General features: G+C 37.5%; 1 protein-coding gene and 1 pseudogene across 7 annotated transcripts in view; one reads left to right on the forward strand and one right to left on the reverse strand.

Moving 5' to 3' along the window:
• TJP1 (tight junction protein 1) overlaps window positions 1–26,530 on the forward strand; it is a gene marked incomplete at its 5' end in the record, with an annotated part of 242,755 nt that overhangs the window by 202,226 nt on the left and 13,999 nt on the right. For all 6 annotated transcript variants that reach the window (XM_080808821.1, XM_080808822.1, XM_080808823.1 and 3 more), the window contains 15 exons: window positions 3,908–4,047; window positions 5,021–5,126; window positions 7,745–7,895; window positions 10,386–10,494; window positions 11,428–11,647; window positions 12,106–12,290; window positions 12,390–12,485; window positions 15,883–15,965; window positions 16,513–16,723; window positions 17,036–17,136; window positions 20,412–20,762; window positions 21,095–21,334; window positions 21,984–22,856; window positions 23,011–23,108; window positions 24,978–25,205. In XM_080808821.1, the coding sequence (XP_080664947.1) occupies window positions 3,908–4,047; window positions 5,021–5,126; window positions 7,745–7,895; window positions 10,386–10,494; window positions 11,428–11,647; window positions 12,106–12,290; window positions 12,390–12,485; window positions 15,883–15,965; window positions 16,513–16,723; window positions 17,036–17,136; window positions 20,412–20,762; window positions 21,095–21,334; window positions 21,984–22,856; window positions 23,011–23,108; window positions 24,978–25,205 (3,192 nt within the window). The remainder of the gene's footprint in view (window positions 1–3,907; window positions 4,048–5,020; window positions 5,127–7,744; window positions 7,896–10,385; window positions 10,495–11,427; window positions 11,648–12,105; window positions 12,291–12,389; window positions 12,486–15,882; window positions 15,966–16,512; window positions 16,724–17,035; window positions 17,137–20,411; window positions 20,763–21,094; window positions 21,335–21,983; window positions 22,857–23,010; window positions 23,109–24,977; window positions 25,206–26,530) is intronic.
• On the reverse strand, window positions 1,111–1,768 carry LOC308346028 (ubiquitin-conjugating enzyme E2 L3-like; annotated as a pseudogene). The gene is made up of 2 exons: window positions 1,592–1,768; window positions 1,111–1,371 (listed from the first exon to the last, which is right to left on the reverse strand). The product of its transcript is annotated as a ubiquitin-conjugating enzyme E2 L3-like (transcript).

Raw genomic sequence — 26,530 nt, forward strand, 5'->3', positions numbered from 1 at the left:
ATGTTTCTACACATAGCTTTCTTTCATTGTAACTTATTTTAATATGTTTTTGTCTCCCATTATAAAAGCATCGTATGCTTATTAGAACAAAATAGGTCAACTCCACCTTACCCCATTTCCCACTGCTCTTAAATTAAAAGCCTTTCTCCATGCTTACACATACTTTTACAAATAAAAGTAAGGAACATATGTAGAATTAGCTCTCTGTGATTTTACTTATTTATGTGTGTGTTTGTTTGTGTGTGTGTTTGTTTTGGTGGGCAGCAAAACAAGGTTTATTGAGCCTTAGCAAGGTGAGATAGTACAAAGCTCCTGAGGAGGTAGGGGACCCAAGACAGTTGTCCTATGTATGTTTTAATAATTAAAAAAGTTAAGACTCTGCATATTATTTTCCAGCTAGCTGATTTTACTTATCAGTACAGGGTAAACATCCTTTGAGCTTATTCTTTTAGTGAGGAACTTTCCCTGTTATGGAAATTCTGTTTCTAGGTGTTTGCCTATGCGGTCACTATTGTTGTGTAAGCATCTTTGTCCATGATTTCATATACTGGCTCTTTTTGTTTCCGAAGTCATTAAAGAGTATTATTTTTAAATGTTCATGAATAATGCCGATTACTTCCAAAAGTAGTGTTTGAACCTACACTTATTTCTCAGAATTCCATGTTTACCAATCTGATGGTTGCAAATTGGTAACTGTTTATTTCCAGTTGATGGTTTCCTAATTAGTGGAGCTGCTCATCTTTTTATGAGATTATTGACTGTAGTGTTGCTTCCTCAGTGAACTGCCAGGTTCATTTCTGTTGCTTCTTTCTTTCTTTCTTTCTTTCTTTCCTTCCTTCCTTCCTTCCTTCCTTCCTTCCTTTTTTTTTTCTTTCTTTAGTTTTTTTTTTCTTTTTTTTTTTTTTAAGAACATCTTAAATTTTTAATTCTTTCTTTACGGGTTACCTAGACCACTTTTGATTAAGAAAACTGTAGAAAGTTAGTAACTGCCACAAGCAAACACCAGGCAGTGGCACGTGTCAATTTTCCAGAGTCCTGCTTTGTGGGGTGTCTAAATGTGTGGCTTGGGGGTCTCTGCTCACACTTGCTGGAATCCCATCGGGGCAGAGTTTAGTCCACAGTTCGCTTTTCCCCGTTTTCTTTGTAAACTCTTCAGGATTCTCACAGAATTTTTTACCATCCTCAGAGTATCTTCAGTTAGGTGAGCCCGAAGTGGGTGCTCGGGCTGGGGTCATTCACCAGTGCTATGTGGGACTGGTTTACTTAGTGGGTTTTGATTGCTGGCTTCCAGTTTTTAGCACTAATTACTGGGCAGACAGACTGCCCCTTGTCATCAGTGTTGTGATGATAGATCTTTGTTTTAAATGTGATCTCTTGGGGGGCCTGGGTGGCTCAGTGGGTTAAAGCCTCTGCTTTCGGCTCAGGTCATGATCCCAGGGTCCTGGGATCAAGCCCCGCATCAGGCTCTCTGCTTAGCAGGGAGCCTGCTTCCTCCTCTCTCTCTCTCTCTGCCTGCTTGTGATCTCTGTCTATCAAATAAATAAATAAAATCTTTAAAAAAAATGTGATCTCTTGTGGTTTGATTGTGTACTCTGCTTGGAACACTGATTTTGATTCTGAAGGCCCCCTTATCATATGGAGCGTGGACAGGAACAGTGAGCCCTTGCCAAGTCAATAAATTAGTTTCATCAACCTGGATGTTATGGAAGTTTTTCATTCCACGTTTGCGGATTTCTTCAAGCTCCATCAGCCTCCTTCTGGTTGCCATCTTGGATCTGGTGCTGCTGCTTTCCCAGCCTGTTGGTCATTTTTCTGTTGCGTTGTTCTTTTTCATTTCTTCATCAGTCAGTAGTAGCTCTTTTGGAGAGTGTGTTGCAAATATAAGTCTTTATAATATCTTTTCCTTTGCAATTAGACATTTTTAATAGTGAAATGTTTTCATCTTTATGGCTTCTGGATGTTTATCTTACTTATTTGGGGAGATCTCCCCCAATCTGAGTTTGTATAGATTCTCTCCAGGCATTTTACAGTTTCTGCTGTTATTGTTGCTGGCATACTTTTCCCTTTCATTTTCTTCTGATGATAGGGGACACTGAGGAAAATTCATTGATTTTTTTTTTTAACATAGTTTTAAAAACGTAGTTTAAACGTAGTTTAAAAAATGTAGTTATAATTTTCTTTATGTAGTTTGTTTTGTATTCTTTATACTCACTAAAATTCTCCCCAGTATTTCAAGCCTATTAGCTCATGATCATATCATCTGAGTCTTCAAAATAGTGGTAGATAACCATAGTTAGTATTGGCAGGTATCACTGTGTTGTTACTGATTTTATTGTAAATACATTCAGCATTTCCCTGTTTAATATGGTCTTAGCTCTTGGTTTTCGAAAATAGTCTCATAACTAATTATATTGGCCTGTATTTTTGCTTTATTTGTGATTTTTATTAGGAATGGCTGATGAATTTTTTTTTTTTACATTCCTGTTTCACCAGTATTTTTTTCATACAGTATTTGGATGTAATAATGAATTATGTGATAGATTCCTAATGTTAAGCCAGCCATGTACTTGTGAAATAACCCTGCTGTGATCATTGTAAAATAACCTTTTAATGCATTAATGTATTCCCTTAGCTAGCATTTTATTTAGAATCTTTTCCTCTGTTTATAATTTAAAATGTTTTTTGTGTTTGTTCTGTCATTGTCAAATTGTTAAGGGTACTGTTAGCCTCAGATTGAATTGCTGATAGAATGTTGAAAATTTTTTTAACTACGCAAGATTTTTATGATACTGTTCTCTGCGTTACTATGCATATTTGGAATTTTCCATAACGAAAAGTTTGAAAAAAAATGCGTTCTTGGACATGTATGTGTTTCTCTAGGATAAACCTAGAAGTGGAATTACAGGCTTTTGAGTGTTTGCCTAAGTAATTCTCATTTTGCCCTTAAGTAGTTATACTTGTTTACATTTATTTACCATCCCTGTATGAGTATCTGTTTCTCCATGTCCTTCCCTAGGTTTTATGTTGTCGTGTGAAAGTTCTCATGAATGATAAGATAATTAAAAGTTATTTTAATGTGCATTTTCCTAGTTACTAGTGAGGGTGAACATACTTTCAAGTTTATTGTTATTTTTTTATGTATATTTTTGGTGAATTGTCTCTTCCTAATACTCATTTTTCTCTTGAGTTGTCTCCTCTAAACTGATTTACAGTTCCTTATATGTTCTAAATACCAAATTCTTCATGTGTTATTAGGCCAATATGTAAATTGGTCAATATGGAAACATTAAGGTATTAAACTCATTACTTATGTTAGGTTGAACCATATGAAATTGCTTATGTTCACCTGTTAGAACCTAAAAACCCCATGTCATTTGGCTTAACCAAAAATATATTTTTTAATTACTTGAATTTTTATGCAGTCACTGTTGTTGGTGTGTGAGGGTTTTTGTGCATTGAGTCTTTAACAGTCCTCTGTTTTTGATGATACAAATTTTTAAAACATACTATATTTTGGACTTAAATTCCATCTGAAATCGTATTTTTGTCATTAACATGCATAGAGATCTAATCTTTTAAATTGTGGACATTGGTCCTAACATCATTTATTAAATAAATAGCATGTTCTTTTCTCACAATTCTGAACTGCCACTTCCATATTAAATTTTACTATTGTGGATAGATTCATCTATTTTCTCTTTTGTTGCTTTGATCTGTTTTTCCGTTTCTGTGACAATACCACTCTAGTTTTAATTACTAGGTTTTTATAGTATTTTGATAGCTATTAGAGCAAATCCCTTGTCATAGTTTTTCAAAGGTTGCTTAACTGTTCTTAGACTGTTCTCTTACAAATGATTTTTACAATCATTTATATATCCCTAATTTTTAAAATTTTACTAATTTGCAGTCTCCGGAGCAGAGAAGAAGAGAGAATTTCTAAACCCGGGGCTGTCTCAACTCCTGTGAAGCATGCGGATGATCATACTCCTAAAACAGTAGAAGAAGTTGTAGTTGAGAGAAATGAGAAACAAGCACCCACTCTTCCAGGTAAGCCTAGCAAAACACTACATTCAGAAAATATTTGCAATCAGACTAAATAAAATAATTGTCAGAATTTACAGACGACTTAAATATGCTTCAGTGATTTTGATTATTGTTATTTCTACAGTTACTACTATTGCATCTCCTACTATCTGTGTTTGAATTTTTCTGAATCTGACTTCCAGCATATTCCTTATGGGTATGAGGTTGGCATGGATCAGTAGGCTTTCATGAATTTTTAAAAAATTTTCCTGGATAGAAATTATTCATAGTTAACAGCTATTCCCAGTGAGTAAAGTTGTTCTCTAGCACTGCTTATTTAGGAGAAACATTAGATTGGCTTAAGAAATTTTTTTAAGTTATTTTACCTATTGAAGGTGTTTTCATAAACGCTATAAGTTATAATAAGTTACACACTGTAGAGATGTATATGAAACCAGACATAAGAATCTGCAAGTTTCCAAAATTCATTCCTTGAACGGCCTTGAAAGGCCAGGAGATTTGGGTTCTATTGTCTCTCAGTTCCTTCTCTCAAATCTTTTTACTCTGCTTGTTTAGTAGCAAGAATGTGGATATTTAAAAGCAAATTTTACCACAGTGAAGAAGACTGCTCTGATAATCTTAGAGAAATGATGTAGGGATTCTCTTCTCTTTTTCTTCCTCTTTCTCCTTTCCCTGCCCCCCACACCCGAACCATAGACTTTTTCAAACCCTAACAGCTGAAGCTTTGGAAGGCGCAGGTAGCCATGTAATGTGCTTGCTATAAAGAAATCAGAATTTATAACTGTACTCTGTACTTTAAAATATATAGTATGTATGTATGTTCCTTATTAAGTTTTCTGAGCTTTTTGCTGATGAATTTTTATGTATATATTTTGTGGGCTTTCATTGTTTGCTATTTTCCTGGTTGTGCTTATATTATTATTCCAGTTTTTAATAAAGTGATTCCTGCACAGTTTTTAAATTTTCTTTCTTTTAGAACCAAAGCCCGTGTATGCTCAAGTTGGACAACCAGATGTTGATTTACCTGTCAGTCCGTCTGATGGTGTCCTACCTAATTCAACTCATGAAGATGGGATTCTCCGGTAATGCGATTTTAAGCTTGTGTTGTCTTCTCTGTCCATTATTCAGCATTATTTAAAGTGAGAATTCAATTGTATATCCTTTTTAAAAGAGTATATACCTCTTAATGCTATGATTATGTTTTATTTCAAATTATTTATATGATAGAATTAGAAATTTAAAAAAAAGAAACTTTGGATGTTGACTTTCTCTCCACTGTCACCTACCTAGTTTTTAGGTCGGGAATTACAAAAGTTAAAAATTGTTTTCTGCTTAGAAATCAGAATTTTCACAAGTTTTCTAATGCCCTAGCATTTAAAAAAAACAAACACCAGTGTTTCTCCATTCTAACATTGTTGAAATTTGGGGTTGGTTCCTTGTTTATTGCATTGTGGAATGTTGAGGCAGCATCCCTGACCACTAGCTGCCAGTAGCACCTCCCAGCTGTAACAACCAAAAACGTCTACAGACTTTGCTAAATGTTTCTTGGGGACAAAAATCACCCTTGGTTGAAAACCTCTTCTAGATTAGTTAGCAACTCAAAAGTAAGTTTTTTATATTCTATACCTTTTACTGTTCTTATACTTAATGAGATTGAGATGTAAATTTCAAACAATCTTGATCATCAAATTAGTCTTTTGTTGCTTCTGTGGTGAAAGGGAAATGATGTGACCAAACTTTTAAGTGGGTTAGATGTAGACCCCTGATCTTACTTGTTTTCTTTCCTTGAGGAAATTGGGTTGTTACTGCAAGACCCAGCTAGATAGATAGAACTCCTGAAGTAGATGGGTAGGATAGAAGGTTAAAATTGTATATTGTTATTATCAGATAACTGATAATTCAAAATTTTATAAATTATGAAGGAATAGTTTCCTTCTTTTTCCTTTCTTCAGAATTGCTTGAAAGCTTTTATAACTCTTTAAAGTTTAAGAAAACTGGAATGATTAATTCCAGAGACCCATTTCTCAAGAGAGCCCTAAAGAACAGATACTGAAGAGGATTTGAGGTTGTGGGTAGCTGGTCCAGGAAACATTTGATTATTTATTCAAGTCCAGTGACTGGATTTGGGGCAGAAGTGGTTAATGGGTTTACTTTTTCTTACTACAAGTAGTTGATGTAACACCGGTAAAGCAGAGTCTAAAATGTCAGTCATCTGGGGTACGTGACCCTGAGAGTGGGCCTAAAGCTGTCCTTTAAAAAGACAGATTTTACTAAAGGATGCAGACTACAGTCAACGATTTTTACTTTTTGAGGCATACTAGATCAGTCTCTGTTACAAAAGGACTGCCAGGGATCTGGAGTCTCAAGGACTTTGAGGAAGTGTTTCAAAAAGCACTCTATGATTGGTTTGGAAGAGGAGTCTGTGAGCAGACTCTGGACTTACCTGGAAAAGTAGGACACTGTCATATCTAAGCAATTCACATGGCCCATGATAACACTGGCCAGTACTTTCATGGAAGGAGGAAGGGTGCCACCAGCCCTGACAATGAGTGACTTCATCTAACCTACAGGCTCTGATGTTTACATCTAGTAAATGTTTGTTCCAGGTAAGGAAATGGGACAAGTGTGAATACCTTATAAGATCCAGAAGCTTAAGGTGGTCTTCAGTTGTTTAAAAGAATTAGACCCTCCTCTCTTTCCTCAACTCATTCATTCATTGATTTGTGTTTTTTATTTTCTATTGGCTTCTAATCATTTGTTCATTGTTAATTAGTGAATTAAGAGGAAAGGGACTTTTTCTGCACTTCATGCCAGAATAGGTAATAGAATTGTGTGTCATCTTGACTAGAAAAGTGGGAGAGTTATGGAAACCTAGATGGATAATTTGTAATTATGTATGTTATTTGTAATTAATTACCTTAAAGAGTGGTTTGCATTTATGATCCATTTTTCCCTACCCATTCTTCTAAGATGTCCTTTAGTTTTTATTTCAGGGCTAGCACAAGGCTTTGGCACTGCACTGATTATAAAAGAATGTGCATACATTAATTCCTTTTCCATTCTCTCTCTAGTAAGAAAAGGGCAGAGATTGAATATGTGACTAATCCAGAAAGGCTGAAGGCTGATAAGTTTTTTATTTAAAATCCAAAGGGGCTGCAGAGTAAGTGATCTGTGTCAGAGTGCACCAACTGCCACGTTTAAAAACCAGTATCTCAAGCACGTGCAGATCACGTGCTTGGAGACTCATTTTGATTCCCTGGTATTAGGAAAGTTTGTCAATTTATGCTTCCATTTCTACCTTTGAAAAACTGTACTGCTCAGTTATTCTGTATAGATGATATGGTATGAATTGGGATGAAAAGAGTGGAAGATGTTTTTAACTATCGCAAATGCCCCATATGCATCCAAGACACTAAGAGTTGGGAAAATATTATTTTTATAAAGTAGTTTTATTAATTAGTTATAAAACAGTAATTGCATATTAGATATTTTAAAACTCATTGTTCAGAGAATGAAAGAAGGTGCCAGTAAAGCTGATTTGGATTCTAATACTAAATTGTATTCAGTAAATTAGTGGTATGAGGGGAATTTCAGAGATGATGGTCTTTGTTTCATTCTGAGTGTGGTTTTCATTGTAGCGATTTATTGTAACTTTTCAAGCTTCTCTTAACTGTTTCAAATGAAATATTTGTTTTAACAGGCCCAGCATGAAATTGGTAAAATTCAGAAAAGGAGATAGTGTGGGTCTGCGCCTGGCTGGTGGAAATGATGTTGGAATATTTGTAGCTGGTGTTCTAGAAGATAGCCCTGCAGCCAAAGAAGGCTTAGAAGAGGGTGATCAAATTCTCAGGGTATGTCAGTATATCAGAGATATGGTTTGAAAGTACTTAGATCTTTAGAGAAAGACATCAAATACAGCAAACCTATTATTATAATTCAGTTGTAATCTTAAGTCATAGTCTCTTGAACCAAATATCCATTCGGATGAGGAATCTGTTCTGGTCTTGGTTGTACTGACCTCTTCCCTTCCCGTTTCTGCATTTGGTCTTGTTTATTGGTGTGATATGTGTTACTACAGGGTATGATCCTCTGGTTTCATTTCAATCTCTGATGTTTGTAGAACTTACAAAAAAAAATTAAAGGTCTTAGATCCCTATGATATCCACCAAGTAGTCTTTTTAAGTGCAACTAGACATTCAGGCTGGCAAGACTGACATAGGGCACAACTTGCCATCAGTTGTCACTCTCCCATGGAAGAGGGAGCCGTCTTTGCAGCAGTCCACATAGCCATGTGGGGCTTTCTTTACCCTGGGGATGGCTTACCTGCAAGGAAATGGGGATGTCCATTGGGCAAATGTGTCAGCTGCTGTGGCTCTGAAGCTTCATACCCCACAAGAGAAGACCAGTTACAGGAGTCTCAGAAAGCCCAGCTTAGGTGTGGTCTCTTTTATTTTGCTGTTGTTTTTCTATCTTTGCCATAAGTGATGCTGTCTAGTCATATAGTATCATCTTTTTCTGTCTCCTTAAAATATCCAGATCTCTTGGCAGAGAAACTGTGTCCGGTTTAACCCGATCATATCTGTTCAATGTGAAGTTCTGTTTGCTCCACCTCTCTAGCATAGACTGTCATTGCTACCTCTCTTCCGGTCTTCCTGCATTTGGGCTACCTCCTGCTCCTTGTCCTGGCTTCAGTCTCCAGCTCGGAACCTTGCTGCTTTGCTCGTGTTTTTCTCTTTGCTTCTCTCTGGCTCTTCATCCGTTCTCTACTGTCTTACTTCTCTCCTTTTGCTGTTGAAATTGTTGTCAGTCCCTGCCCTGCTTCCTTTTCAGTCATCACTGTCCTAAAGTTTTATTGTCCGACTTCCATCATAACCACTGCTCAACCTGAAGTCTCATAAGCCATCATTGACCTAATGGCACCGTCGGCTCTTGTTTTCCCTTATTTCCTAGCAGTGTTTTGACTGTCTTAAGTAATCTTTCTTGAAGTGCTTTCTTCCTTGGATTCCGTAACATTGTCATTCTGGTGCTCTTTTAGTCTCAAAAATTCTTTCCACCCTTCCTTTATGGTTCTTCTAAAGCTTGGAGAATGTCAGCAGCTCCCTGCTTCTCTCTTGCTGCAGGTCTCCATCTCGACTTTGAGGGCTCATGTCTGCAGCCCACCATCAGAATCTTCACTTTGAGCTCTCCTGAGTCCCCTCCCCACTGTATGAGCTACCTATGGCCATTTTCCTCCTTCTCTCCTTTCCCTTCAAACTTCCTGTAAAAGTCAAGCTATCATCTTTGACTTACTGGCTTCCATCTGACACTGTACTTTGATTCCTCCTTGTGATAATACATTGTACTCAGATGCAACATGGAGAGTGATGTTCCTTATACTAAAGAAATGAAACAGACCTCTTAACCACCTCATATTCTATTTGAAATAGTCAGGGCATACATACATCATTTTATTTTATTTTGTTTTTTTAAAGCTCTTATTTTCCTTTTTAAGTAAGCTCTACCCCCAACATGAGGCTCAAACTCACAACCCCGGCATAAGAGTCACGTGCTTTACCAACTGAGCCAGCCAGGCACCCTTATGTACATCATTTTAAAATTATTTCTTAATAATTTACTTTGGTTTTATATCATAAAAGTAGTGCATGTTAATTTTTTTTAATGTGGAAAATTTTCAAAAAGTAAAAAGAAGAAAATCTACCTGTGATCCTGCATATAGTCACCAATAACATTTTGATAAGTTTCCTTTGGTCCTTAAGAGCTTCTAATATAAGTACTTAATGACTTTGCAGACATCGAGCCTATATCATACAGATAGATGTTCTTACAGAGTTGGGACAATGCATGTGCTGTTTTATTTTTATTTCCTTCTGATTTCTTTTTCAGAATCTAGTAAAAAGTAAGGCTCTATTTTTAAATTCACAGAATTAAAATCTTTTTTTTTTGATGTATACTGGTATACATTATATTAGTTTTAAGTTACATTTGTGGAGTTTATAATTTCAAAATTTAAAGCCAGAAAGCTTATAATAATAGATACTTGGAATTAGATGTTGTCTTTTTGGTCTAAATTGGTTGGATGTTGCAGTAGATGATCATTAATGCCAGGATGCATTGTGGCTACTCTTTAAATGAATTTACTCCTTTACTCAGTTTACTTGGTTTCTACATATTTTAAATTAGAGTGTATTATTTTTCTCCAAAGGAAAATCAGTTTTTTCCCTCTGAAAGCTGTGATGTTTCCAAATTACATAAAGTCTGAGAATCTTTGTTTTCTGTGTAGATAAGTATTTTCATAATCTTAAAATATGGCCAAGAATAATTTGTGAAATATATTTTAACAGGTAAACAATGTAGATTTCACAAACATCATAAGAGAAGAAGCTGTCCTTTTCCTACTCGACCTCCCTAAAGGAGAAGAAGTGACTATATTGGCTCAGAAGAAGAAAGATGGTGAGATACTGTCAAAAAATGGAGAAAATCTACAGAATTCTGAGAACTTAAATAGGGATTTTAATTTCCATTTTTAAATAAATCATTCAAAGTTGAGTGATAAATGCATTTGTTAATCTCAGAGTTTAAGTCACTTAGAGGTACAGTCTTAACACTATGCTCTTTAGAAAGCGTGATTATAGGACCAACCTTTATGACATTCTAGTTTAAGTAGAGTGCTGTCCAGCTCTTCACAGGCATAGAAAAATCCTAGTTGTTTATTAGCCATCAGAACCATACAAAAGTATACAGTCACCTTCCAGATTTTTTACTGATGTTGTCTAAGCGATACATTTTTGTTAGCATTAATTAAAGAGAATGCCTAATTTTCTTTGATTAGGAAGATACACTTTTCAGTTAGAACAGGGTTTCTCAGCCTCAGCACTATTTTTGTTTTGGGCCAAATAATTCTTTTTTGTAGAAGCTGACCCATGCCTTATAGGATGCCTGGAAACATCCCTGGCCTCTATCCACTAGATGCCAATAGCACACTTACGTGATCAAAAATGTTTCCAGATATTGCCAAATATCACCTGGGGGAACAGAATTACCCTCATTTGAGAACCACTTATTTAGAAAATGGGACTGTCTGTAATACTTGCAGCAAGGTTAAGTTAGATGATATAAATAGAACTGTGTGGTTAAGGACAAGTTGCTTGATCTGTTTCTGCATTACTTTTCCTCATCTGCAAAACGTAGGTGCTAAACCTTCCTATTTCATGAGATAATGGTGCTGTACCTGAGATAGAATGCCTAATGTGGTATGTGGATCCAACATATGTTGAATGCTGTTGGTTTTATTATTATCAGAGCATCTTCACATAATCTATTCTCTTCAGAGTAATTTCTTATCTTACTCGCTATTGATAATGTTTTTGTTTTGATTCCTTTTAGTTTATCGTCGCATCGTAGAATCAGATGTAGGAGATTCTTTCTATATTAGAACCCATTTTGAATATGAAAAGGAATCTCCCTATGGACTTAGTTTTAACAAAGGAGAGGTGTTCCGTGTTGTGGATACCTTGTACAATGGGAAACTAGGCTCTTGGCTTGCTATTCGAATTGGCAAAAATCATAAAGAAGTAGAACGAGGCATCATCCCTAATAAAAACAGGTATGAATGTTTGGATACTTCTCACAAAATAAGTTAATAATGATGGAAGACTTGAATCCCACTGGGAAATTTTGGCAATGTAAAGAATTAGTTTTCATTATATTCACTGTATCTATGACTGACTTAGTTGTACAAACTATTTTATTTTATTTTTGTATTTTATTATTTCTTTCTTTATTTTAAGTAGGGTCCACGCTCAGTGTGGAGACCAATGTGGGTGGGGCTTAAACTCACAACCCTCAGATCAAGACCTGAACTGAGGTCAAGAGTTGGACACTTAACCCACTGAGGCCCCCAGATGCCCCAGAACTTCTTTATCTTAGTTTAGCCATTAAGATTTAAACTATATGTAGAGTTCTGTCAGGATTTTGACATTTTGTGTCATCTATGGGTCTTTTTCCATTTTGTTTTTCAAATATATTTATCCATCTGTCTGTCCTCTGTTCTGTCTTGTCCAGGGCTGAGCAGTTAGCCAGTGTACAGTACACACTTCCAAAAACAGCTGGGGGAGACCGTGCTGACTTCTGGAGATTCCGGGGTCTTCGCAGTTCCAAGAGAAATCTTCGAAAGAGCAGGGAGGATTTGTCAGCTCAGCCAGTTCAAACAAAGTTTCCAGCCTATGAAAGAGTTGTTCTTCGAGAAGGTGATTTATTTTCTATAGAATAACCTTAATACCATTAATGTCAATGGGCATAAGAAAGAAAAAGTATAAACTGTTATTTTTCCTTTGAATTTCTCCCAGCTGGATTTCTGAGGCCTGTAACTATCTTTGGACCAATAGCTGATGTTGCCAGAGAAAAGCTGGCAAGAGAGGAACCAGATATCTATCAGATCGCAAGTAAGTGGCCTTAAGACGGACTTAGATGAGGTTGAGGGTATTGCCTTACTTGGTACTCCTCTAAAGGAGAGGTCTGATCCATTCACCTAACAGAAATAAAACTTTCTGTAAGTGAAAGTTTGCAATTTACCCAGTTTATTTAATTTGGAGGCAAATTCGAATGACTGTGTCCTGGTTGTACTACTTCCCTTTAATAATAAAAAGAATCACCATTTATGAAGCTCTGGGCTTCATATGAAAATTGAACAAGATCTTGTTTAATAAATCTGACAATATCACCATGGGTAAATATTAGAGTATCCATGCTGAAGTTGAGCAACTTGAGTTTTAGGGTGGTTAGGACCATTGCCAACCAACCTCTTCACTCTAAACTTCCCTGATGACACCCAGCTAATGAGTGACAAAACTCAACTTTGAACCTAACCCTTCCTGGCTTTAGTCCAGTGCTTTCAGTCATTGAGCTAACAGAAACAAGTATATAAAAAGGGTAATAAAAATATGGTCCATGCCATCAGTTATTGTAGGCATTTATAGTAAGTTAGTGTTAAATATAAATAATGAAGATATAGTGCTTTAAATGCCTAACACATTTTGCTTGCAGATTCTTTTAGTTTAGCTATTGTGGTACTTTAAATATACAGACTTGGTTATGACCACTTTGGCTTGCTTTAAGTTATAGATAAAACCTTAAGCTGTTTTTTTCCTCTAATTTTAGAAATACTTACTATTTGGAAAGCTTATAAATGAATTTGATGACATATATCATCGTCATCCTAAATTTTATCCTATTGTATTTTCTTTTACCCTACCACCGTTTGCAAGCAAACGGTGTGGGGTGTGAGGCTTTATTCGGTTTTCCTCCTTTAATAGATAAAACCTTGTTTTTTTAAATTATCCATTGTGCAACCAAATTTTGGTTGATTAGTCTTCTGTTATTTATAAATAGTTGGTTTCAATTTTATATTTTACTTTTATAAAGGATGTGGAAATCTGTCCATATTTTATTTGCTTGTTTCAGCTTTGCTTTGTTTCACGAAGGATTTAAATCCTCAGAAATATAGCTTTTCCCATGTTTATGATAATTTTCTTAGAATTCCCAAATACAGTCGGGAATAAGCCGTGAACATGAGCATTTTCTGGTTACATATGATTGCATATGGTTATGTTGCATATGATCGCTGTTGCTGTCTGAAGGGTTGTACCTTTGTCGTCGTTGTTCCTACTGTTATTAGATGAGACCCGCATTAACAGTTTTAATTTAAAGAATAAGAGCATTGCCTTTTTATTATATTGCTTTTCACTGAAAGTTGAATGAGGATATTTAGTTTATGAAACTGAGAAGATTTGCAGACAAATGATAGTAAAATTTGACCAAGTTTAGAAAATGTTTATTTCTCCTTCCCCTTTCAGTTTGTTAGTATTTTCAGAAGAGGTTTTTTTGGGTCATCGTTTGTAGATAACATTTGGCCTAAAGAAGTTGGTGGTAACCCCGCCCATAACCAAACTTAGGGTTTTTAAATATAGGAAAAGTATGTGTGAAAACTTGTGAAGCTCTACCTGAGGGAGTAATTGATTGCTTTAATTGAGTTTTTTCTACACTTCAGCCAGGCTCTTAAAAAAGGTATTCGGGGGCGCCTGGGTGGCTCAGTGGGTTAAAGCCTCTGCCTTCGGCTCAGGTCATGATCCCAGGGTCCTGGGATCGAGCCCCGCATCGGGCTCTCTGCTCAGCAGGGAGCCTGCTTCCCTCTTTCTCTGCCTGCCTCTCTGCCTGCTTGTGATCTCTGTCAAATTAAAAAAAAAAAAAAAAAAAGGTATTAGGATAGCATAGTTATGTATCCTCTCTGAGTCCAGTGAGAGTCTTTTGTTAAAGAATTAGTAGCATTTTCTCCAACCAAAACTACCAGTTGATCTCTCTTTAATTCTCTGTTCACCAGATTTGAAATTCTGCCCTGTTTGCTGGTAGAGCTTTATCTTACGATAGTCTCATTCCCTAGAGTCATTCAGCTTGTCCTTCAGTGTGACCTTTGTCCTTCCAAATCTCTACTTTTGTCTCATCTGAAACACCAGAGCTCCTGTTTGTCTTTAAAGTTTTCCTTGTGACCAGAGTCATAAACATTGCTGTGCCTTTTTAGTGAGAAACTTTCATATTAATTAGACCTCTGAGGTTTCTGGTTAGTAACTGGCTCAGGCTGCACTTGGCATATTATACACCAGTAGGGAGGGACAGGATGCCAGTGTGAAACCACAGGCTGTCTCAGTTACAAATTAACAGACTTCTCTGCGCCCAGGTTCCAAAAAGTCCTCTAACCCAGAACTCCTCAGCCCCTCTGCTACAGCATTGTTGCTTATGGGTTGTGGACCTATCCAGGTATTGATCTCATTGGCCGCCAGCGGCTGGACGGGGCTTCACCCAGAAGAGGCCTCCTAAGTTTATCTCTGTTGGCTGTACAAATAATGTCATTTTCTTTGCATGTCACAATGTGTAAAACCTTTGGAAATAGTGCCATGCCAACCCATCCTAGAGTGTTAGGCAAAAGAAAAAATGTTCTCCATACATACATATTTTTACCTCTTTTTTAATGTCTTTTTCCAGAACATAGTTAGAAAATTTTTGGAAAACATAAAATATAGATGTATGGAAGCAAGCTTATCAATATTATTTTTAACTTTATTTTTTAAAATCTCATTTTCAATTGAAAGAATTGCCATATTTGACAATTTTTCTTTTCTTTTTTTTTTTTTTTTAAAGATTTTATTTATTTATCTGTGAAGGAGAGAATGAGAGAGAGCACAAGAGGGGGAAGGTCAGAGGGAGAAGCAGACTCCCTGCTGAGCAGGGAGCTGGATGTGGGACTTGATCCTGGGCTCCAAGATCATGACTTGTGCTGAAGGCAGTCATGTAACCAGCCAAGCCACCCACCTACCTAACAATTTTTCTTGACCAGTGACAGTTTAAAATAATTTTTATTTAAGTTTTACTTATTAATTCCTTATTGTTTTTAATTTTGATCTTTCAAACATATGGCCCCAAAGTATTACTTGATTGCTAAGGTTTTTTGGCACCCCATTGAATATTGCTCCTGAAACAAGTGCCTCGCTTGCCTTCTCTAATCCCAGAATTGTTGGGAAGTGTTAATTTAACCCAGTGGCAATCGACCAGGGATCTGCCTCACTGAGGATACTGGCCACTCCTCGAGACATTTTTATCTGTCATAATATGGCCGAGAGGCATGTAGCAGGTGGTGGCCAGAAATGCTGCTGAACAGGCTGTAGTGCACAGGACAGCCCCTATAAGTATTACAGAGTCCAGCATGTGGTAGTGCCCAGTAGTTGAGAAACTGTGGTCTAATCAATGGACATTTGATTTTTTGTTTTTGTCTTTTGATGTCATGGATAGAAAGTGAACCACGAGATGCTGGAACTGACCAACGTAGCTCTGGCATTATTCGCCTTCATACAATAAAGCAAATAATAGATCAGGTAAGTTATTGAAAATTGACCTATTTCATTATAATCTGTGAATGTTGTTTGAGTGGATGAAGTTTAGTTAATTTGAAAGTAGTAAAGTAGCTTTTCTAAGATTATTACTGGCCTGCCATAAGAAGATTAATCCCCTACTTAAGGACATTCCAATAACCACTTTGACTGAAACAGTATTACATGCATCAAAAGATATTTATATGCATAGGGAATATAGTTACTTTATAAGATCATGTCAGGAACATTAAATTTGTATACTCTTTTTCACTTTACAGAACACAGATAATACTGTCAACTTGCAAGTATCGGGGCTATCTTAAAGTGAGAGTGAAGTTTTGTTTTGTTTTTTTAAATTGGGCCAGAAATTGTATCGAATTCTGATTACAGTTTTTCCTAACATATACTCTTGAGACATTTTGGAGCCCAATTAAATGTCCATTACCACTGGAATGTATTTTAGGCTGTGACTTTTTTTTTGAAGGTGAAGATTCTTAATTAACTCTGTCTTGTGTCCTTGTTTACTTTTTGTGTGTATGTGTGCCTCCAGGACAAACATGCTTTATTAGATGTAACACCAAATGCAGTTGATCGTCTGAATTATGCCCAGTGGTATCCCATTGTGGTATTCCTTAACCCTGATTCTAAGCAAGGTGTGAAAACCATGAGGATGAGGTTATGTCCAGAATCTCGGAAGAGTGCCAGGAAGTTATATGAACGGTCTCATAAACTTCGTAAAAATAATCACCATCTTTTTACAAGTGAGTAGATTAAAGGCCTTCATGTAGTTTAAAATGTCTAGGTAACAATATGTTGACAAAAATACAGAGTTGTTCAAATGCTAAAAGTGATACATAACCTTTGCCTTGGAAAGCTTCCTGTTACATTAACAGCTGCTGTTTGAGTCAAAGAACATGTACCGTGCCGAAATAGAAATTTCAAAGGTGTGTGTCCTCAAACATCCTTCAAATGACTTCAAGGAATGATGATTGAGCTAGTGCATTTAGGGTTGAATGAATTCTGGCTTTTTACAGTGTTCTAATTGTAAAACAATGTTGTTAATTTATTTTCAGCTACAATTAACTTAAATTCAATGAATGATGGTTGGTATGGTGCACTGAAAGAGGCAATTCAGCAACAACAGAACCAGTTGGTTTGGGTTTCTGAGGGAAAGGTAAGAAACTTCCTGTTCCTTAGCCCTTACAGTAGATGATATGACTAATCAGAGATGCCTTTGAGTTACCATTGTTTTCTGTTGAGATCAATATGTTAGAGTAGTTTGGGGAAAGTTTGCTTTTAACTTTTTATAATTTGTATGTGGGGGTCATGAAAGCTGTTTTTGTTAGTAAAAGGTTCTGAAATTTCCCCACCTGTTGAATTACCACTTCCGTGGTCTCTCTCAGAGAATTCTCAAATGCTAACAAAAGAGCAAGAGTTTTGGCTCTGCCCCTCTCTGACTGAGAAATAACTTAGAACCTGGCTTCAGTTTTCTCCTCTGAAAGCGAGGAGAGTTGAGTGGGCTGGGTCCATGTTCGCCAAAGTGCTGTCCTCTGCACGTGAGATTCAGGACTTGGTCTGGAAGAAAAAGGACTCTTAAGGGCAAGTAATGGGTGGGAAAAACTGTAGCCGTATCCCCCCTGTAAGGGGCCAGTAGCACAGTGAGGGGCAGCACTTGTATCTACCAGTATAGGAAAGGCTTTGAGAAGTTTTAAGTAAAGAACCTATTTTATTACTTTGTTTACCTAAGGATTTTTTTTTTTGCACTTAGTACCTGTTCATATTGTTACAGCATACTAGGAGATAATGAACAGAGCAATACATCCTTTTTAGATATAAATTTTTATTTTTATATATTTAAATGGCCAGCTTTAAAGTAACTACTTTCTGTTATTAGTCTTTCTGGTTTTATAGCAGTCTTTGATGGGAAAGGTCTGTTCATTTTGTTGGGCAAGTTGATACAGCTGAAAGAAACTTTTATTATCTTTTACCTTCAGTACAGTATTAATATGTTTTGGTTGCTAGAAAAGATTGAGAATATCTCTTGTTTTGTTTTGTTTCGTTTTGTTTTAGTATTTTGTTGTTGGCTTGGTTTTGGTTGTGTTTGGCCCCTGCACGGCCCCTACTTTCCTCTGCCTGGCTCTGGCTACAGGTGCTCTAGCAGTGCATGCTGCATGCTTGGGACCGCTGTGCCCTTTGTCCAGAAAGCACGACCTTTGTGAGAAGGGATGTGAAAATGTTTACATCTAGAGGTCGTGTCTGGTCTGCTGTTCCCACCTGTATTAATGTGTCGGAATCGTGGTTTTTCTCATCAGTACCACTTTAGGGATGGACTATCATAGGAGCTCAGACCACTTTGAATAACTGGCATATCAGCTGGGACACTTGACAGACAAATTGAGGTGGAAAAAAAAAAAAAAACCACTGCATCACTTTACAGAAACACACTATTACTAATTTTTGATACAAAGAATTGTAGTCCTCTCCATACTAATCTGTAAAAACACAATTCTGTTAGCATCCTTTCTCAGGTAGAATGGTTAATAGCTTGCCTTGGTGATTCCCGAAATGAAATTAGTTTATAAATGCACAAAGTATGCTATCTGCCTATCTGAGGGTTTTTTTTAATCCACAAATCTTAATTTTCTATGATTTCTTTTCATGATACTATTGTGCGCTTCCTGTCTTTGCTTGGATTTTGAAATACAGGTCTAATTCCCCTAACTTACGTGAGGAAAAACAGATCATTTGTTATTAGAATAGATTGATGCATTTTGGAAATCAGAATAGGTTGTTAAAATTTAAATCAAGCTTGGTAGATCTCCTGCCCCTTCTATTCAAGTATAATTTATCATAATAGATTCTTAAACCAAAACCACTTCATTTCACATTGACTTTCCTGAGCGAACTTCTCTGTTCTAATTGCTGGAAAGAGTTCTTTTTTGCAAGATCTGACAGTCTTAACGTGTTCCCAACTAAACCAAGAAAAGTCATCCTGAGACTTTCTTAACATGTAGGCATATGTCATTTCTTGGTTCATAGCAGTCCGTGGTTCTTGCTCACTTGCGCATTTCATACCACTGCAAAAGCTAGGTGGATTGGTGAGTTAATTCTTCCCCAAGGACTTAAATATTTCCCTGGCTGGCTGCTGGGTAATAGTCTTCCAGAACCCTGGTGAGTTAGAAGTTAGAGTAGATAGCAAAAAGACTTCTCTTCTGCAGCAGCCATTATAGAGTTGAGAAGTCATTGAGATTTCAGTGGGAGAGACTCTGCTGTAACTTAGAGCAGAGCCCTGGAATTCTCGCTCCCTGAGCTCAGCAGGTCCTCTGTTGAAAACCAGAGACCCTGGGACACCTCACATCCCCTAGTCTTTTTTTTCTCTTCCTTTTTTTTTTTTCCTCAAAGATTTCATTTATTTATTCTTATCAGGAGGGCAGCACTCAGAATGAGGCTCTTAAGAGAGCCAAGCATAGGACTGTGTGGAATGTTCCATTCAGGCGGCTCAAGCCTTGTTTGTCCTTCAGTCTATGCTTAAAATGGAAGGAAGATTGTCTGAATTCTGGATTCCAGATCCTTCGACTCTCATGCCCAACTGGGCACAATGTCCAGGCAAGATCTTCAGGGACTATTCTGATTAATCCAGGTACTGGTTTCAAACTGGTATCTAATGGCAGCCTGTTGATGCAGTTCTTTAGATTCCTTTCCCTCAGATGCTTCTCATTTTCTTTCTGGTCTACTCAGAAGATAATGTAGACTAATAAAAACCAACTCAGCTCTTAATTACTTATGAAAGAGAAACATAATTGCATTTCTCCCTCACCATCCATTGGCTACATCTGTGAAAAATAGTAAAGACAGTAATTCTTAATTTAATGAGGCAGCTGGCACTTAGGTGATGATGCTTTTCCATTGTGTTTTACAAAAACTTGAGGGCCAAATACCAACTTTTTAAGAAGTTGTTTTCTTTATATATATACTTATATGTATTTATAAAAATATATGTAAGCTCTTACTCAACTTGAACTGTGGCATTTATTTTCATAGTTACTCTTAAATGCGCTGTTCTGTCAGTGTGTCGTTGTTTATGTGAGCTTGGTTTGGTAACATTCTCCCTCTTCACCTTGCTTTGGGCTGATACACTGATAAGGTTTTGTAAACCTGAGTGGTGTCAGGGTTCCTTCATTGATCTCTGGGGCTGAGCCTCAGAGTCCAGCTTTGTCGTGGCTAAGCAGCCAACATTTCATTCTTCCAAGACCTTCAGATCTCAAGGGATGCTCTGTGTGTCTGCATGTGTGCTTGTACAATCTTCTTGACCTTTCCTCACCAGAAGTTTCAAGAAATAGATGTGATTTCTCCGAAGAAAAATATCCTTTTCAATCTCCCTTGTAAAATAAAGGCCATCTCTTAAAGAACTACTGAATAAAATTTTTAATTTACTTTTATTTGACCCAGGCGGATGGTGCTACAAGTGATGACCTTGATTTGCATGATGATCGTCTGTCCTACCTGTCAGCCCCAGGTAGTGAATACTCAATGTATAGCACGGACAGTAGACACACTTCTGACTATGAAGACACAGATACAGAAGGCGGGGCCTACACTGATCAAGAACTAGATGAAACTCTTAATGATGAGGTTGGGACTCCACCGGAGTCTGCCATTACACGGTCCTCTGAGCCTGTAAGAGAGGACTCCTCTGGGATGCATCATGAAAACCAAACATATCCTCCTTATTCACCACAAGCGCAGCCACAACCAATTCATAGAATAGACTCCCCTGGATTTAAAACAGCCTCTCAACAGGTAAGCAGCAAGCATTCAACGTTTTGTAGTTAGAGGTGCATTATTAAATTTTAGAATGTGGTGATTGAGTTGAAGAATATATTTTGTCCTTTCTTCAGATTAAGAATTAATCTTTAATTTCGATTTGAGAATACCAAGGACTTAATTCTAAGCTTTGTGTGTTCGTCTTACACAGCAGTATACTGAATTTCTTTTTTTTCATTGAGGACATGAGGTCATAGCTTTGTTATTCAGCACACTTAAAATGTATGACTGCCAACCCCTATAAATGGAAGTGGGAAGTTAGCAGTAAACAAAAACACTATATTTAAAATATTTTAAACACTTCACAGAAAGCAGAAGCCTCATCTCCAGTCCCTTACCTTTCGCCTGAAACAAACCCAGCATCATCAACCTCTGCTGTTAACCATAATGTCACTTTAACTAATGTCAGACTGGAGGGGCCCATCCCAGCTCCTTCCACCTCTTACTCACCACAAGCTGATTCTTTAAGAACACCAAGCACTGAGGCAGCTCACATAATGCTAAGAGATCAAGAGCCATCATTGCCGTCGCATGTAGATCCAGCAAAGGTACCTGTGCTGCAGTGTTGCCCTCATTTGTCGCTCTCCATCAGTCTAGCACATGATCATTTTTGCTTTGCCCTTTAAGTGTTCTTTTTGCTTTTTTACTGTGGGCTTACACTCCATAGTGCTTTCGAATCAGTACGAATCATTTCAGTTTTATAGTTTGCATGGCTTTTGGTGGTATATTGATAATTTGAAAATAGGCTTTTTAATGGGGATTTGTGCTTAATGTTTTTATTATTTTCATTTTTTGGCTTTTAGTATTTTCCAGAATTCCTTATAATACTAGTTGTGACTCATCATAAGCATTTTTGTGTTTTGTAAATTCTGGTGTCCATAAGATTTCTTTAAGATTTTTATTTTTGGTGTCCAAATCAAGTGGAATCAGTTCAGTGTATTAATTTTCTGCTAATTTTAATAATTAATTATCTTTAACTCCCTTTTCATTTAGAACATGCTAAAACATAAAAGCCCCCCTACCTGCATTATAAATTTTGAGCTTTCACTTAAACTAGCTTTCTCACTAATCTCTTTCTTGTCTTGGTAATAAATGGTAGAACATACCATTTTCACATACTAAATTCTATTTTTGTCTATTAAAGTAGGTTAGAATTGAAAACAAGCCTTTATTCTTACACATGAATATTTTATACAGGTGTATAGAAAAGATCCCTATCCTGAGGAAATGATGAGACAGAATCATGTTTTGAAACAGCCAGCTGTTGGTCACGCAGGGCAGAGGCCAGACAAAGAGCCTAATCTGAGCTATGAATCCCAACCCCCATATGTAGAGAAACAAGCCAGCAGAGACCTCGAGCAGCCCACATACAGATATGACTCGTCAAGCTACACAGACCAGTTTTCTCGAAACTATGACCATCGTCTCCGCTACGAAGAGCGCATTCCTTCATATGAAGAGCAGTGGTCCTATTATGATGACAAACAGCCCTACCAGCCTCGGCCTTCTTTTGATAATCAGCACCCTCGGGACCCTGACTCCAGACAGCATCCTGAAGAGTCCTCAGAACGAGGCTATTACCCACGTTTTGAAGAGCCAGCCTCTCTGCCCTATGACAGCAGACCACGCTTTGACCAACCACCCAGAACCTCCACCCTACGACATGAAGAGCAGCCAACTCCCGGGTATGACATGCATAACAGATACAGACCAGAAGCACAGTCGTATTCTTCAGCAGGCCCGAAGGTGCCTGAACCCAAACAGTATTTTGACCAATACCCACGAAGTTACGAGCAAGTACCATCACAAGGATTTACCTCTAAAGCAGGCCACTATGAGCCTCTCCATGGTGCTGCAGTTGTCCCTCCTCTAATACCTGCGTCTCAACAGAAGCCAGAAGTTCTGCCTTCAAATACCAAACCACTGCCTCCACCCCCAACTCTGACTGAAGAGGAGGAAGATCCAGCAATGAAACCCCAGTCTGTGCTCACTAGAGTTAAAATGTTTGAAAACAAACGATCTGCATCATTGGAGAGCAAGAAGGATGAAAACCACACTGCTGGTTTTAAGGTAAGCATGTAACCATGCCTTTCCTGCCTTGGATGCATGGGCACCTTCAGTGAAGGAGCGGTTCAGAATGCTTCCTAGCTCTCCCTCCCCTGCTTAAATGAAGCCTCTTTTGTAATTATCTGTTCCTGGGGCATGTTTGTGTTCTGTTTTGCAGCCTCCAGAGGTAGCATCTAAACCCCCAGGTGCTCCCATCATCGGTCCTAAAGCCACTCCTCAGAATCAGTTCAGTGAACACGACAAAACACTGTACAGGTGGGTATGCTCTGTGGTGTTTGTGGCATGGAACTGACCTGGAGTCTGACCCTTCCAGTCAGTGAGGAAGCCTCTTTACTATGTAAGTAGAGGAGAGGAAGGAAAAGGGGAAGGACCTTGTTTGTCCTTAAATGGAAACTACTGGCCTTTTTAACTAAGACAGTGGCCCTAGAAAGAAAAATGAAGGTCTTGATTATGTCTTCTGTAACAGATCTTTGTTACGCCTTTAGTAATCAAGTCTTTCAAAAGGATTTTTTTCTAGCAAGCGATTAAAATAAAAATGTTAAAGCCCTTCATATTTGTATTACATTTTTTAGTTTGTGCTTTTAGACATGCAGTCTCTTTTAGGCTTTTAGGGGTAAAGAAACAGACTCAGTTTGGCTAAAATAACAAAAATTAATCATTTAGTGAGCCTGTGCCATATGCTTGCCATTGTTCTAAACACTTCAGTGCCGTGTGGGTGGACGGTCCTTTCCTCCATTTGAAAGAGAGGCACTGGAGCTGAGAGAGGTTGAGTAGCTTATGGGACTTGGTAGAGCCAGGAGAGAAACCTGGCCAACAGCCCTCTTAGCAGGGGTCTTGTCACACTGCAAGTAAGTGACAGACTGGGTTTGAATACAGTTTTTCTGCCTAAGTCATGTGTTTTATTTGCTTACATTTGTGCTTGTGATAAAGAGGAACTACTATCTAACATACAGATTTTCCTTTTAATGACGTCTAGTGCTTTTCATGATAATGTAAACTACTGGGGGGTCTCCTTTAGCCAGTATCATTAGCAAATGAGCTGTTTCACACAAAATAAACTTGTAATTACTGAAATCTTAGCCCCTTTTTTGGTGTGAAACCTGTTTATCTATTTTTGAGGCAAAGTTTCTAAAATTCACGAAGCAGAGCATACATAACAATGTACAGACAGTCCCTAACTTCCAGTGATGTGACTTAATGATTGTTCAACTTTACATTGGCATGAAAGCAATATGCATTCAGTAGAAATTGTACTTTTCTTTGTACTTTTTGAATTTTGCTTTTTTTCCTCATATATGATACAGTACTCTCTGCTGATGCTGGGCAGGGGCAGCTCCCAGTCAGCCACACGATCAGGGGGTTAGACGACTAGCACACTTAAAACCATTCTGTAGCCATACAACCATTCTGTTTTTCATTTTCAATATAGTATTCAATAAGTTACATGAAATACCACTTTATTATAAAATAGGCTTGGCATTAGATGATTTTGCCCAACTGTAGGCTAAAGTATGTGTTCTGAACACATTCAAGGTAGGCTAGGCTAAGCTATGGTTGGTATTTGGTAAATTAGGTGTATTCAGTACATTTTTGACTGAATAATATTTTCACATTCCTCTGGATTTATCAGGATATAATCCCATCGTAAATTGAAGAAGACCTCTCTTAATTTGCTGAACAACTTAATTTCTTCCCTACTGCTTCCTGTGCCCTCTAGAACTTTGGACTATATAGAGCCATTTCGTTATATGAGAATCATTTATCGATCCTGGATTAAAGTTCTTGAATTCTCTCAGTTACTACTTGTTGCTAAAATTGGTGTAAGTACTTTGGGAAGTTCTCCACTTAGTTGTATGTTCCCTTTTCTTTTTCCAATTAACTGCTTCTAACCTGCCGTGAGGCTCTAACCAGATCATTATCAAGCTTATTAGATTGTGTTAAAGGCTCCAGGAGCCAGAAGAGGGCTGCCTTCTGAGTATTTGAAATGCCCATTTTGACTATTGGACTGCTCAGCTCGATCCTGAATAATCATAGCCGTGAAAGGTCAAGATAAAATATCTACATATTCCATTTTCTCTGTAAAATTAACATCTAAAAAGTTGTCCATTTGTCATTCATTGTTAGGATCCCAGAACCTCAAAAACCTCAGATGAAGCCACCTGAAGATATTGTTCGGTCTAATCATTATGATCCCGAGGAGGATGAAGAATATTATCGAAAACAGCTCTCATACTTTGACCGAAGAAGTTTTGAAAACAAGCCTCCTACACACATTCCTGCTGGCCATCTCTCAGAGCCTGCCAAGCCAGTTCATTCTCAGAATCAACCAAATTTTTCTAGTTATTCTTCAAAGTAAGTTATTTCACCTAAGACTTGCCTTTTAAAAATAAGAGACATAAAGGCTTAGTTGCATAGGGTAGAGTTAATCATGTGAAATTCAGTGCATTTGGAAGTTAAGACCATAATACATGATTTCTATCAGCTCTAGTCATTTAGCACTGTCCATAGTTTCTTGCTCTAGGGTGTGCGCGTGCGCGTGCGCAATCAGTGTTTTTAGGTAAGGGAGTAAACTGAAGACCCTGGGTTTTAGGTGAATCATAAGTCTCCCCTCTGTGCAACACATTTAATGCTGGTTCTTGTCCCTCTTTTCTGTTTTTGCTTTTTAAATAAGAAAATAGCATGGCAGGGGGCAACATTATTTGAAGGAGGGCAGTAGAGTTTTCTGAGTTCTTTTTTTTTTTCCCCCCCAAAGTGAGAAGGAACTTAACGTTTTTTATCGTTGGAGCTTGAGGGGACTTTTAAAGATTTCTGGTCCAGTTTTATGCATGAAGAAACAGAGGTCCAGTGAGGTGACATGGCAGGGTAGAGCCAGGACCTAACACCCAAGTTTCTTGACTCCTAGTCATCTTTTCCTTGTTCTGTTCTCCTTTTTGTTGACTTGTCTGTTGGGGATCTTGTTGATGCTTGCTTTCTTGGGGATTTTGTTGGTACTGTATTCTCACTGAGGGAGGGATATATAAACTCACATAGGCACAGGTGGGTTCATACTTCAGCAAAACAAACCCATAAGAATGAGAAACAGATGTGGATTCATTACAAGGAACTCGTTTACACCATTATAGGACCCTACGGATAAGCGATAAGCGAGTTATGAGTTCACAGAACAGGAAGAGCAGATATAGAGCTGTTTGGGAATCTCTGAGTTCAGGGAAGGCCCAAGTTCTCTTTTAAAGGGTCCATGCAGATCTCCCAGTGAACTCAACTGACTAGAGACATTATATCTATAAAACCCTGTCACAGCAGCCCCTACATTAGTGTTTGAGCAAATGATGGGGGTTGGAGTTTGGCCTACCCAAGTTGACACATCAAAAAGCCATCACAAATCATTCTTGTGTCTAAGCTCCAGAGCACCCAGATATTTATATAGATGCTTGGGATTATGTGGATTTAACTGTTATTTACAACTGAGTGGAAATTTTTTTAGAATAAACTTTAAAACCTCTAATATTAAAAAAACCTAATTTTAATTACCACTTTGTTCTTAGACATCATTTGAAGTGAAGTTTTAAAAACCTTTTTTCCACTGTCATCCATTTTAATTTTTGTCTAGAGAAGAAAGCTGTGAGAACTACAGATGCAGACTTTGAGTGCCGCAGCGGGCGTTGTTAAATGCAGAC

Source organism: Martes martes, assembly GCF_963455335.1.
Source record: "Martes martes genome assembly, chromosome: 7".
NCBI lineage: Eukaryota > Metazoa > Chordata > Mammalia > Carnivora > Mustelidae > Martes > Martes martes.